The sequence below is a fragment of the Chrysemys picta genome, unplaced genomic scaffold, assembly GCF_011386835.1.
Source record: "Chrysemys picta bellii isolate R12L10 unplaced genomic scaffold, ASM1138683v2 scaf1357, whole genome shotgun sequence".
NCBI classification, from domain to species: domain Eukaryota; kingdom Metazoa; phylum Chordata; order Testudines; family Emydidae; genus Chrysemys; species Chrysemys picta.
Window position 1 is genome coordinate 2,826 of NW_027054063.1, and position 14,175 is coordinate 17,000.

General features: G+C 44.3%; 1 protein-coding gene across 1 annotated transcript; it reads right to left on the reverse strand.

Moving 5' to 3' along the window:
* Positions 1 to 778: 778 nt before the first annotated feature.
* On the reverse strand, positions 779 to 13,284 carry LOC135979896 (maestro heat-like repeat-containing protein family member 2B; the record flags this gene model as incomplete). Its single annotated transcript, XM_065580033.1, has 15 exons — positions 779 to 883; positions 1,735 to 1,830; positions 1,999 to 2,134; positions 2,617 to 2,696; positions 3,110 to 3,232; positions 3,558 to 3,584; positions 4,388 to 4,540; positions 6,242 to 6,364; positions 6,620 to 6,739; positions 7,105 to 7,212; positions 9,760 to 9,812; positions 11,441 to 11,582; positions 11,906 to 11,946; positions 12,416 to 12,560; positions 13,180 to 13,284. Coding segments are annotated over 15 exons (1,557 nt in total), but the record flags the coding sequence as incomplete, so codon positions are not given.
* Between the last annotated feature and the right edge of the window lie 891 nt (positions 13,285 to 14,175).

The window sequence follows — 14,175 nt, forward strand, 5'->3', positions numbered from 1 at the left end:
ATCCTGAACTATGAACATTGAAAGTCACTTGTATGGATATTGTTTATTCAACCATGTGTAACTCTCTTCTTTCTTTTAACAATAAATCTTAGATTTAGTTATTAAGGATTGGCTGACAGCATGATATTTGGGAAAGACCTGAGATTCATATTGACCTGGGGATAAGTATCTGGTCCTTTATGATCAGTGAACCTCACATATGGTGAGCCAGGTTTTCAGTAACCCCTCACTATATTAAACATAGAATATCAGGGTTGGAAGGGACCTGAGGAGGTCATCTAGTCTAACCCTGTGCTCAAAGCAAGACTAATCCCCGGAGAGATTTTTACCCCACTTCCCTAAATGGCCTCCTTAAGAATTGAACTCACAACGCTGGGTTTAGCAGGCCACTGCTCAAACCACTGAGCTATCCCTCCCCTTTCTTCCAAGACATGGATGTTTAGATGGGAGCCAAGGTCTGGACTGCCAAAAGGGGACTGCATTTGGCATCTTGTTAACTAGGGTGGGAGCTCTTCTGTTGTTGACTTGGTGAATTTAATTATAGAATAAGCCATCAGTTTGGGGGATTGTCTGCCCTCTACTTCTTGCAGTCTGCCTGGAGTGTGGTCACAGCATTGTTGTGTAAACCTCTCTCTTCTGGAAGCAGGGGGATCTTAGTCACCTTGAGATCCCAGCTGCTGCCCTGGAAGTTTTTCATGCATTTGCGTGGAGTGTCAGATCTGATATAAGTAGGGAAGTCAGCTAAAGGAAGAAATAAAGAGTAAGAGGCTATACTCACTGTGCTATTAACTGTCTCTTGATATGCAGTCAGCAGCTGGGTGCTGGCCTGCAAGGCCCTTTCTCTCTCCCACTCCTTCTCTGAACTGAACCATGGCCTTAGTAGCTGTTGGTAGAGCAGGGGAATGGACAGTTAGTACCAGAAAATCCCTCCCAAAAGTTCCTCTTAAACAGGTTTAATTGTCACTAAAATCCCTCTCCAAAGCATCTGACCTCCATGTAGCAAAGGAATTACATGTCTAATGGAAGAGCCCCTTAGATATACAAGTCCCAGGGACCAGATTCACCTCTGGTGGTTGAAGCCAAAGGAGGTACATGAGAGATGAATCTGGGCCCGTGTATGTGATGTCTGCTGTAGACTGTCTGATGGGAGCTGTCTAGCACTTTGCATGCTGTTTGATGTCTGCTGCTGTGGTCTGTTTCCTGGGCAACTTCTCCCACGTCGAGTGGCAAAATGACAGAGAGGAGCATTTCTTTTTATTAATTTGAATAAGAGCAGAGAAGTCTTATCCTGAAGGTGCATCAAACTCCCCACCCTTCAGCTCTTCAAGATATTCTGTTCATGTCTGAGGAACAAGAAGTCTCCTCTGAATGAGTTTCCATACACAGGGCTTAACTCAATATTAATGAATTCCTCTTCGAAGAAATGATCAGTTTCAACTGGTTCTCTTGGATTTGGCTACTGCAGGGTGATTTTCTTGCCGGTCCAAGTAGTGTCAACTCCATTGTAAGAACTCGATCCCAATCCAGCCCTGGCATAAAATGGCATAGCTTCCGTGGATTTCAATGGGGCAAATGCCCACTTATCACAAGGAAGAATGTAGTGCTTTCTCCCTAAAATTAACTCCGTTGTGGAAAATTCCTCCACAACTGAAGCTTGACCCCCAAATCTCTGACTCTTCCCTGCTGTAACACAAGAAACAAACAATCTCCACCGCGGTTCAATGGTCTACTCACATCAAACATTTCCTGGAACCAGTCTGCGGTTGGTTCTTCCTCCAGCAAAGTCTTCATTAGCTTGCCAAGGGCTTCCACGGACCTCATGTACAGTGACTGAAACCAGAAGAGAAGGAGTGAGGCTCAGCGCATATCATTTGTGTGTGGGGGCCGGGTGAAGCTAACCATAACCTTGCCAGGGAGGCCATGTGTGACTGCCATTACCCAGTGCCTGCTGGGCAGAAATACAGTGGATGGTGCCAGAGGAGAATTGTTGTCACGTACCTGTATATGCAGAGCATCCTTTGCTGTCTCACCTTCCTCTTTCGTCTTCTCCAAGGGAGGAAGGGGAAATAAACTTTTGAAACACTGATCTATGAGCTCACGGTTTTCCTCCAAGGTCAAAGATGGTTTGAGTTTGCTGGCAGAAGAAAGAGAAAAGTCATGCATTAGACTCAGTACCACCTCCAAGTAAAAGAGTGGGTCCAATGGCTAGAGATTGCTCCAGTCTAGAACCCCAAATACAAACAACCCTTCACTTTGCAGCTGAGCACCTCTTTGCACCTCTATTAAGTATTGGCTCATCTAGAAGTAAAGCTAAAGCTTCAAGTCCCCTTTTTAGAGAAACCCACAAGCTTCCTTCCCCCTGCCAGCTAGCCAGACACCTCCCTCCCCATCTGAACTCTCCTCCATTGTACTGCATGCCCCACAACCTCCAGTCTTGTGTCTTTCAAGCACAAACCTCCAAATGGACACATTCAAACCCTCAAGAATGAAAGTTCTGCTGGTGAGCAGCATGTGAGCCAAATCCTGCAGGCATCAGACTGCTCCCAACCTGACACTCCTGAATTAACAAATAAGAAGTCATCACAGTGCCAGGAAATGTGGCAGAAAATAGCCTACCTCAGATGTTCAATGGCAAGAATTGCCTTGTAGCGAACTGGAGATGCCAGGGAATCCAGTGGTTCCTTTTTAATGAAGTCCTGAAATGCATTAATAGGGACATAAAAAATGGGAAATGGATTTGAAAGGCAGAGAGGTCTTCCTCTCCCACCCTGAAATAGGGCCATATGCCACACCTGTAATAAACAGACACCGTACTCAGCAGGCTCTCTGCCTCTGAAATGGACCATAGGGCCATCTGCAGGCTATACGGAGGACAGAAAGATAATTCACCAGACACAAGCCATTCCTTCCAGTTACAGCCCACAATATGTCAGCATCTCTGCCGAGCTCAGAGTGGACCCAGCATTCGGGGTGCCATGCAGGTAGCTCATGAGACTGCAGTAGTACAGTCACAGCCAATGGATAAAATAACATCTCCCTGGAAACCCAGTCTTATTGCATTACAACAAACTCCTTTGTACTTCAGTCCTCAAAGCTCCTAATCACTCACCAGCATGTAGCCAAGGAGCTCCTGTTTGTAAGAGAATTCGAACTCCTGGGAGTCTCTGGTCTCCAAGATGGCACAGCTAATCTCCGTGACATTCTGGATGAGAGTTAGTTTTAGGTACATATCCTACATAATCCAGAAGGAGAAACAAGGGAATGTGGATGAGAAACTGAGAGAAGAACCAGAGTCCAGAAGATAAAGATCAGGAATTAAATCTAGCCTCAGGAGAGAAGAGAGGTGTCCGCAGACCCTAGAAGGCAGAGGACCCCAGCTCTGCACCCACCTCAGAAGAAAAGAAAACCCACGTTCATCAAATAAATCCAGGTCCACTTACACCAGAGCAACCAGGACTCCTGCTTGATGTAGCAAGGAAATCAAGCTCTGTGCAATTTAAACAAGCAACTTGTGTATAGAAAATGCAAGACCTGAGAGCGGATTATTTAGAATTTACCTTGTTCGTAACAGTGATGCCCAGCACCTGAAAAACGAAATGCAAAACAGCTCTTAGCAATGTATGTCCAACATAACACACATCCTCAAAATGTCCTGGCTGGTGAATATGGAGCAGAGAGAAATCACTATTGTTAAATCTTCCAAAAGGCAGGAAATGTATCCAGAGGGGGTGTTTTGTAGAGGTCAATATCAGGGGCCATCCTATGTAATATTTGCATTTGTGAACTACTAGAAGATATCAGTTTGGTTCAACTGTTTTTGACAATGCCTAAGTGAGAGTCTCAGTCAGATAGGGCAGAATTGAATGGCAAAGTGACGTGGAGAGGTTGCACGGAGATGAGAGTCAGTGCCTGCAGTCAGACACCTAGGGAACAGAAATAAGGAGCACACAGACAAACAAGAAGACAGATAAGAGGTAAGGGAAGTAGTGTGTCCAAGAAACAGAGTGACAGCAAATCAACTAAATACAAGCTAGCACTAGTCTCTCTTTGCTAGCGAAAGATAGAGCTAGATACAAATACATATTAGGGGAGTTAGTGTTATTCTGAATAGCCTGAGTGTGACTGCATCTGAATTACTGTGTAGCTGTGGTCTACAGAATTTCAGAAGAATATAGAGAAACTAGAGAAAATACAAAGAAGAGTAATAAAAATGATACAACATGTGACAGCTCACGCTCCGTCCATTACAGTTTTAAATTTGAGTTATGTGACAAATTATTGCTCAAAGGAGAGTTTTAGAAAATACAAGCCCTCTCTCTATAAACTCAGAGGCAATGCTATCACTTCAGGGTAATGCCCCTAACACTTATCACACAAAAGCTCTTACCTGACAACTGGCTCTGTAATAGTGAAGGATGTTCCCTGTGATGTCTGCCTCCACTCGGGAGAGAAGCTGGTCTTTTGGAGCATGAACAGCCACGTTGCTGTATGTCAGCATCAGGGTGCTGCGAGTCTTGCCTCTTTTTCCACGGTGGTAGTCCTAGACAATCGGAAACGTCACTAGAGACAAGTTCTTGTGATTCATTTTGCCTTGGAATTCTGATCTGCTGCTGACCGAGGAATTGCTCACAGCAGCAATGGCAGTTTGCACTTGCAAAGCTCTTTTCAGCCAAAGATCTCAAACCACTTGCAAACAGTATTTAAGCAATATAATAACTGTGTGAGGTAGGGAGTTATTAGTATCTCCATCATTCCCACAGGTCACTCTGACACAGAGAGCCTAAAATGCTGAACCTACAGCAGTGAAGTACACGGGAGCTTAGTCGTTGACACTGGTGGGTACAAGATCAGGCACTAAATGTCTTGCCTAAGGCTGCACAGTGAGTAAATGCAGAGCCAGCAATGGAAGCCCAGAGGCCTAGTCTCCTGCTCTATCCTCTAGATCAGTGGTTTTCAACCAGGAGTACTTGTGTACCCCTGAGGGTCTGCAGAGGTCTTCCGGGGGTATATCAACTCATCTAGATATTTGCCAGTTTTAGAAGCATAGAATATCAGGGTTGGAAGGGACCTCAGGACGTCATCTAGTCCAACCCCCTGCTCAAAGCAGGACCAATTCCCAACTAAATCATCCCAGCCAGGGCTTTATCAAGCCTGACCTTAAAAACCGCTAAAGAAGGAGATTCCACCACCTCTGTAGGGAACCCATTCCAGTGCTTCACCACCCTCCTAGTGAAAAAGTTTTTCCTAATATCCAATCTAAACCTCCCCCACTGCAACTTGAGACCATTACTCCTTGTTCTGTCATCTGGTACCACTGAGAACAGTCTAGATCCATCCTCTTTGGAACCTCCTTTCAGATAGTTGAAAGCAGCTATCAAATCCCCCCTCATTCTTCTCTTCTGCAGACTAAATAATCCCAGTTCCCTCAGCCTCTCCTCATAAGTCATGTGCTCCAGACCCCTAATCATTTTTGTTGCCCTCTGCTGGACTCTTTCCAATTTTTCACATCCTTCTTGTAATGTGGGGCCCAAAACAGGACACAGTTTTCCAGATGAGGCCTCACCATTGTCGAATAGAGGGGAACGATCACATCCCTCGATCTGCTGGAAATGCCCCTACTTATACAGCCCAAAATGCCATTAGCCTTCTTGGCAACAAGAGCACACTGTTGACTCATATCCAGCTTCTCGTCCACTGTAACCCCTAGGTCCTTTTCTGCAGAACTGCTTCCTAGCCATTCGGTCCCTAGTCTGAAACAGTGAATGGGATTCTTTCGTCCTAAGTGCAGGACTCTGCACTTGTCCTTGTTGAACCTCATCAGTTTTCTTTTGGCCCAATCCTCTAATGTCTAGGTCCCTCTCTATCCTATCCTTACCCTCCAGTGTATCTACCATCATTTTACAACAGACTGCCTGCAGTTAAGCAGAGAGGAGCACAATCTGGAGCTGGGGTTCTCTCAAATGATTTTTATCATCTGATGTCTCATGGCTTGAGCGCTCCTCCCATGCACAATGTGTGGGAACTACATCAGTCGCTTGCATGGAAAAGACATCAGACGATAAAAATCATTTTAGAGAACCCCAGCTCCAGATTGTGCTCCTCTCTGCTTAACTGCAGGCATCATGTAGAACGCATACATTGGGGGACAATGCTAGCTGACCAGAGCAGACACTACCGCAGGGTTGCTGCCCCCGCTTTAGAGGGGGAGAGGAAGTTTAAGAGAAGCCCCTGGCTCCTTTACCTTCAGGTGGCTGATGAACCCAGAAATCTTAACCTTGCTCATTGCAGCCCCAAACTCCTGAAGTGCGTTCAAGGTGAGGTCCAAGTGGCTCTCAGCAGACAATGCAAGGATGGAAATGACTCCCTGTGACCCAAGAAAAATACTGGTTAGGATCTAACTAGGTGCCTGATAGACCCCACGACTCCATTCCTTTCACCTGAAGTGGTGTAAAATGCCAGTGAGGCCTGAGACACATGGGGAGCGGGGGCTGAGTGAAATAGCAATGAAGAGGATATGACGCAAAATGGCATCTGTCCCCCGAGGCCAACTCAGAGCTGAGCCCCACAGGCAGCATTCAGGGATTACTTGGTAAAGTGGGGAGAGGGACAGAGTCCTCACCTCTCTCTCAGGGGCTTCCGTATAATCTGTTGTCGTCAGAAATGTATTAATCTGTGATTTAACATGGACCAGGTCCTGACACACTGCTAAGGATGTTCCTAGTGCCTTATACAGGAAACTCTGAAAGAAAGAGACCAGCACTGAGAGATCAGTAACACAACGTGCCTGTCAGTACAGACCCAGCTCAGCAACACTCGGGAAGGAACAAGATAGCCAAGTCCAAGCATCCAGACTGCAGAAACATCCCATCATCTAGCCCAGCCAGAGAACCAACAATGCAGTACAGACAAGCAGCCTGTCCAAGCAAATATTGGAAGGGCGGAGGGGGGGGGGGGGGACAAGAGAGCAGGGAACAACTAAAAACAAATGTTATATGCAGAATAAAATATAAAGTAATGAAGCCTTGAGAGAAGCCTTATGCAGCCCCCCCCAGTCAGAATTTCAAGGGAAATTAACTAGAAACTAAGCCTTAACAGATAACAAACCTTCTCTTTGGAGGGGCTGGCATAGCCGGCCATCTGCTGGCTCAACTCAAGGCTTATCTGGCTGCTCCAGGCACTGTCACCTATCATCTCTAGAGATGTCCTTAGGAACTGCGTGTAAAACAAGAGTTAAAGCAGATGGTTAATTACAAGAATTTGGGGGTTGTTGTGGGGTTTGTTTGTTTCTTTGTTTGGTGTTTTTTTTTCTTCCTTGTTCTCTGTTGTAAAATTTCCAATATTCAGGTGTCATGGGAAGATTATTTCCCTATTGACAACTATAAACATCAACAACCCAGACTTCCTCTGCCTGTTGTTCTTTAACCTTTGCCTGATGATTCCTCTCAGTCCCCAAACCCAGATGGACAGTGAATTGGAGAATGAGATGGAGCCAAGAAATCTGACCATTCAGGAGTGATTTTATAGCGGATGGAGAATGGGTCTAATAAATTTTGAACACAGGGCCCTGGACTATGAAGGACCAGGCACCTTCTCTGAAGTGTTATGGACCCTTTATGCCACCTCCTGAGGGTCCCCAGGATTGTGAGGTACCTCACTACCACCTGCCCTTAGCATGAGGAAGCCTCCTCTGTGCCTGCCACATGTCAGCTCCTGACTCTGCCAGCCACAGGAAACACAAGCACACCCTTCTCACCCCATCCAGCTCCACTGTCCTTCTACAGGTAAGCCATCGGTACACTCCAACCGCCGAGCCCTCTGTGCAGCCCCAGAATGTCCAGCCCCTGTTCCACTGGACACTCACAGAATTCATAGGTTTGCTACACACCTGTCACCGGTGTTACCTCAGCATCATCGCTCCATTTAACACACTTAGGTACGTTTAGAGTGAAAACAACTATATTTCACTTAGATACATTTATAGTGAAAACAAACAGAGTTTAATTCACGAAGGTCAGAGATTTGAGAAGCAGCAAGTAAAATTAATGTAAACAAATGGTTACATAAAAATAAAATCATAACACACTTCTAGAGCTTAAACTTAGATAACCAAACATTCCCCTGTCTCACAAAGGACAGCTCCCCCAAATCTCTCTCCCAGCATGAAACACCCAAATCAAATGTGATCCTCCATTCATAAGACAAGCCAGCTGGCAGTTCGTCCAATAGGTGAAGGATACCTGGTACAGGATACCTCTGGACCTCCTCCAGATATAGTTCCAAGCATCGTCTTCACTTGTAAACAAGGTACCCCCTATTGTTTGTTTGTTTGTTTTTCTTGTATCGAATCTCCTTTGGAGACTTTGCAATCACTTGATTAGAATGTTGCTCTATTGATTAGCATCCACTGTGAAGAATTACTCATCTACATACAGCCATTCAGGCAGATAAGCATCTCCTGCCTCAAAGAAACTTGTTGATCACTTTCTGGTGACCAGCCCCAACTCACAGACCTTAAAAGCATAAATTTCAGTATACAACCATAGCGCATTATCTATTATCCATCCAGTCACTGTGCAATGATTATGATGATCCGTGTGGCACAGGTATCCAGTAAAGGCTTTACATGACACCCTTTGATTATATGGAGATCAGATCCAGGGAATCCTGGTAATCCTATGCACTCCTGTGGCCTCTGCCACTGGGTACCCAAAGGACCTGGGGTCACACCCTCAACTCCCATTGAAGTCAGCGAGAGGTTAGTAACTCTCAGCACTTTGCTGTTCAGGCCCGAATTTTGAACAGCAGCCAGAAAATATCAGAAACCTCACAAGAGAACCTAATCTTCTTTGATTTTTTTAGCTCAAATAATTTCAAATGAGGCTGGATCTGGAATGGGAAATTCTAGAGTGTAATCCAACCCCAAATGGAACTCCAAACCTTCTGGGGCTTATTTGTCACTAGGTCCTTTCCTTTCATTTTCAGCACTCGCCATAAAAATGTTCCTTGTCTGGATTTACAGGAGGCTGTAAAGAGCTCTTTCTGACCAGAAAGGCTTCTCCATGAGATACAGTCACCAAACCTTGTCTTGTCTCTTTTCCTTTTTGGGTTTCTCAGAGCAAATTTTCTTTTGAGTGGCATATAGAAAAAAAGAATCCTTTAAATGTCCCCCAGTGATGCATTAGCACCATTAGCATGCTGGTTTTCTGGTTAAGTTTTGTGTTGTTCCCAGTGGTAATACAGAGTTATTTATAACTAGAGCTGGTTGAATATTTCACAAAACAAGTGGGATTTTTCACCACACAAATGAAAAGTGAAAGAAACAAAAATATTTTGCTTTTCAAAATCAAAAATGACCATTATTCAATTCTTTGTTTTCCCCCTTTCCTTCCCTTTATCCCTCGTCCCCATGCCTTTTTCCCCTCTTCCACTTTGTGACTGAAAAAGCCAGACGGGGGAGGAGACAAACAGGAAAGCAACTGGGAAAAAAACCCAAAATCAACTTCAGTTTAAAAAAACTAAACATTTTCTATTTGGGTTGGGGTTGCTTTGTTTTGTGTAAAAAAAAAAAAAAAAAACTGAAAAATTTGAAAATGTCCCATGAAAATAAAAAAGGCCATTTTTCACTGAACAAAAGTTGCAAATGAAATGGTTTGACCAGCTCTGCTTATAATGAATAATTTATCATTATTCTTTCCCCAGCTGATACATTTGGAGAGGGGAGGAAGGGCTGTGACAATACAGCTGAAAGCCATCTTGTACCTGAAGCAGCATGTGCTCCCACCGTTCATGGTCCAGGGAATTCTCTGTGTTTCCTATAAAGCAGGAGGCAAAACAATAATGTCACTTAGGTTAGCAAGAAGAGTCGTCCCAGGTATCTTCTTCGCAATCTGTCCTTCTAAAACCCCTGGTCTGCCAAGCTGTAACATACCTGGGCTTTCAAGACTAAATGGGACCTACGCCAACATTCTTTGTTGGACCAACAGAAAGTATCATGTTATGTACCCTGCTGGCATTTTTATTCAGGGTCAGTCAACCCACCAGGAGTGAGATGCTGAGCACTCCCAATTCCTGTTGACTTTCATGGGAGCTGAGGGTGCTGAGCACATCACAAAACTGTTCAGCACATCAGAAGACTGGGTTTAATGTGAATACAAACTTTTCCTGCATAATAAGAGATTCTGGACTTGATCCTAACTTGATGTAAATCGGTGTAGCTTCACTGAAGTCAATGGAATTATACTGATTTACATCAGCTGAGAATCTGGCCCTGATTCTGAATGTCCAGCTCTAACCTACCCTTCTTGAATGTCGGCACAATGTAGTACTGGGGACTCTGTACAGCAACAACAACTAGGGAAGATACAGCTCATTTCTTAAATCTGTTTTTTGAATATCAAACCCACTTGAACATTTTGGGGTCCGACGTTCATCAGAAAGATATCGGGTTTGTGCTCCACATAGGGTCTGTCATACTCCACAGAGACTATACTGGCACAGCTATGTCATTAGCCATAACCCCATAGTGTAGACACAACCTACACCAGGGGTCAGCAACCTTTCAGAAGTGGTGTGCCGAGTCTTCATTTATTCACTCTGATTTAAGGTTTTACGTGCCAGTAATACATTTTAACGTTTTAAGAAGGTCTCTTTCTATAAGTCTATTATATAAAACTATTGTTGTATGTAAAGTAAATAAGGTTTTTAAAATGTTTAAGAAGCTTCATTTAAAATTAAATTAAAATGCAGAGCCCCCTGGACCAGTGGCCAGGACCCAGGCAGTGTGAGTGCCACTGAAAATCAACTCGCGTGCCGCCTTTGGCACACGTGCCATAGGTTGCCTACCCTTAGCCTACACTGATTGAAGGGTTTTTTCCACGGAGGTCAATAGATTCATACCACTGTAAAATTGGTGAAAGACATTTTTAGGCCCACAATACCTAGATTCTACAAAGGGCAGCCACTTGGCCAACCTAACTTTTATGGCTCGGGTTTCCTTACAGAAAGAAAACTCTGGGTTTTTTAATTGAATCACCCTTGAAAGTAAACATGGGGTTTAATTTTCAGAAAAATTCAGTTTCCAAAATCAGACTATATATGTAACCCCAAAATATTTCACAAACCTCCAGCTTCATGGGTATTCACCTTCCCAACTAATAACCTAGCAAAGGTGTGGGGGGGAACTGCTGTAAAATTTCCATTCAGCTGAAACCTTCCTGGCCTGATTCTGCCCTGATTGAATTGGCCTCAGTGGTTAAACTCTGGATTTACCCCAGTGGTTCCCAGTTATCCAGGTGAAGGAAAAGTGAGGGCCCAGAACCCCAACTTCAATTCCCCACTGTTCTCATGTACTGCAACAGGAATGGCACAACACATGTCAATACGAAGCTGCATTTTGTGGCTTCCCTTCCATGGACCGCACTCCTCCTAACTAGCACTTTACCTTCAACGTACTGCAGCAGAGGTGGGATCTTTACTACCCACATCTCACCCACTGCTGCATGGATATTGTAGTGCAGGGCCTTCAGTAATTGCAAGGCAGCACATCCATGTCCTTCTCTTTCATAAGGGGATGAGGCTACTACCTGTCAATGAGAGAGAAAGAACAGGCTAAGTTTTGTCAGCACAACACCAGTTTGTTCCTGAAGGAGGGAATAGTTCAGACTCTCTCATTGTGGAGACCGTACAATAGAGTTTTTGCTTCTACTGCAGTGTCTTCCTGAAGAAGCAAGCATTCTAGCTAGTACGAGGATGCAGAACAGTGTGTCTCAGGAGAGGGTGGAGAGAGAGAGACCCAATCATACACATTCCTCAGCCTGTCTATAAGCATCTAGCTATAAAACCGATTTTTATAGTTAACTGTCCCACTTCACATTTCGCAGAAAACCTATTTTCATGGTCTACTCACCAGGAGTCGCGCCAGCAGCCCCTGGGGTGTAGGGAGTTTCACTAGGGAAAGAAACAGAATAGCATTAATGATGCCAGGCTTTGCAGAGAGTCCTGCTGATGTTATTCACCTATCCATTTCCAACGTGCCCACCAATGTTGAATACAGCTGATAATAATTTGCATTTCCATAGTGCTTTCAGTCTGAGCATCTCAAAATGCTTTACAAACATGAATGAATTCCGCCTCACAGCACCTCTAAGAGGTTGGCATTAATTACTCCTTCATTTCACAAGTGGGGAAGCTGAGAGAGAAAGATCAAGTGATTTCCCCAAGGTCACATCAGAATTTTGGTGGCAAGGCGGGAACAGAACCCACGTTTCCTAGCTCCCTCCCATGGCCATGTTGTAATCACAAGACCATCCCTCATTCATTTTAGCCTCCTGATTGCAGACGAGAGAACTGGAGCAGACTGAATCTGTTCATTTCATAGGGCCTGGAGAGAATAAATGAAAGAGTTTCTGTTATAAACCTGGTCCACTGTAGTCGAGGCAAGCAGCTTCTTCTCCTTCCTGCTGCTTTTTCTCAGCCAGTTCCCTAAGGCATCTGCAGAGAGACTTCAAAGTACCAGTGTACTGAGCTGGCACCACATACTCCAGAAGCCTTGGCCATAACACCTGCAGAGAAGAGCGAGACTGTTCAGTACATAGCTATTTCCATTCCCCCACCTCCAGTATCCTGCTGTCTGAATCCCTCCCTGTCATGTAGCTTCTCCTTTTATTCCTCACTGACCCTTCCCTAACCTATCACCTCATCTCTCTCTCCCCAACATCTCACTCTACCTGTCCGGTGCCCCCGCACTCTGTCTTTTAAATACACTGCCTAGTTTGGTGAATCCTCTTTCCCTGCATTAGAGCATTATGGAGCTATTTAGATAGCACCATAAACTCACCAGAACTTTACAGACCTATAGAAGGCACACTTCCAGCCCCAATATCTGTTCAAATCCAGGATCACCAAATCAGAAGTATTCATGGGGGATCTAAGGGGAAGTTGCACTCAGACAGTGGAAAGAATTAAGAGAAGATCTCTGCAACATGATTCCTTCCAGTTAAGTTGCTTTACATCTTTTCTCTAATGTGAACCACTTACTCCATGATGAAGGGGTCACACCATCCCTGACATGAATTTGATATGTTGTTCCTCCATTATGCTGACTGTGCAAAGAGCTTCCTTGTGGAGAGGTACAAGGAACAACGTCCCTATTTCAAGAAGCAGTAGTAACAGGGCACTTACTTGGGTCATTCCACTGACTGAGGTGTCCAGACATTGCAGGATGTCAATGCACAGGGTTTGGATAGTGCTTTCTTCTTGAATAGCCTGGGTGAGAAGTGTTGTACCCTGCTGTGAGATAGCTAATAAGTTCTATAGAGCTAGTAGTAAGACACTGGCTATAGAATCAGTGTCCTTCTCTTACAAAGCCATCTTGAACATTGACCTATGCCTACTTTTATATTGCACTGGAAGTGCACAAACATCTGAAGGAAAGAGTATAATAGAAACTCCTAACTGGTGGGTCAGATTCCAGGCTTAGGAAAACCCTAAAGTGAAGGGAATGATTCACTGAACACAAAAGAGTTTCCCCAACAGCGTTAAGTTTTTTTAAATTTGAAAAACTGTTTCATCTTTTTATCTTTGAGGAAAAACATTCAGCCTCTGCCCAGTGGAAATAAATATGCAGAACCAGGGGGATCCACTCTGTTTGTTCTGATGCCCCAACCAGCTTGGGTCATTCTGTGTGTAGTGAGTGTGATTCTATCAACAACTTACTGTAAAGTTGAACTGTTTATGTTAATACATATCATGGATCCAGTCATGGAGCACAAAGTGTCTGGAGCCCCTGGCTGTGTCCATGGATAGAAATATGGATTGAAGATATTTTTAAACTAGTACATGTAGAGTAGAGTATGTAGTGAGGGAAATATGCAGCAAGCTTTTCCAGGCTCCTGACAGTCTGGGATGCAGCCTGCATAACCTCGGTGTTTTGCTGATAGTTTATGTATGCTTCAACAGCCACAGAAGTGGGCATCATTATGTTCTCTGGAGAGTCTATTGAAAACAAAAAGATGTGCTTCCTTGTACAAGAACATTTCACTGAAAAATGGTGTTTTCAGAAGTTTCAATGTCTCATCAGAGGTTTGAGTAACCTCGATAACTCTGTTAGATGTAATTACCCAGTGTGAGATTCTGATCTCTGTTACACTAGTATAAATCCAGAGTAACGCCACTAAA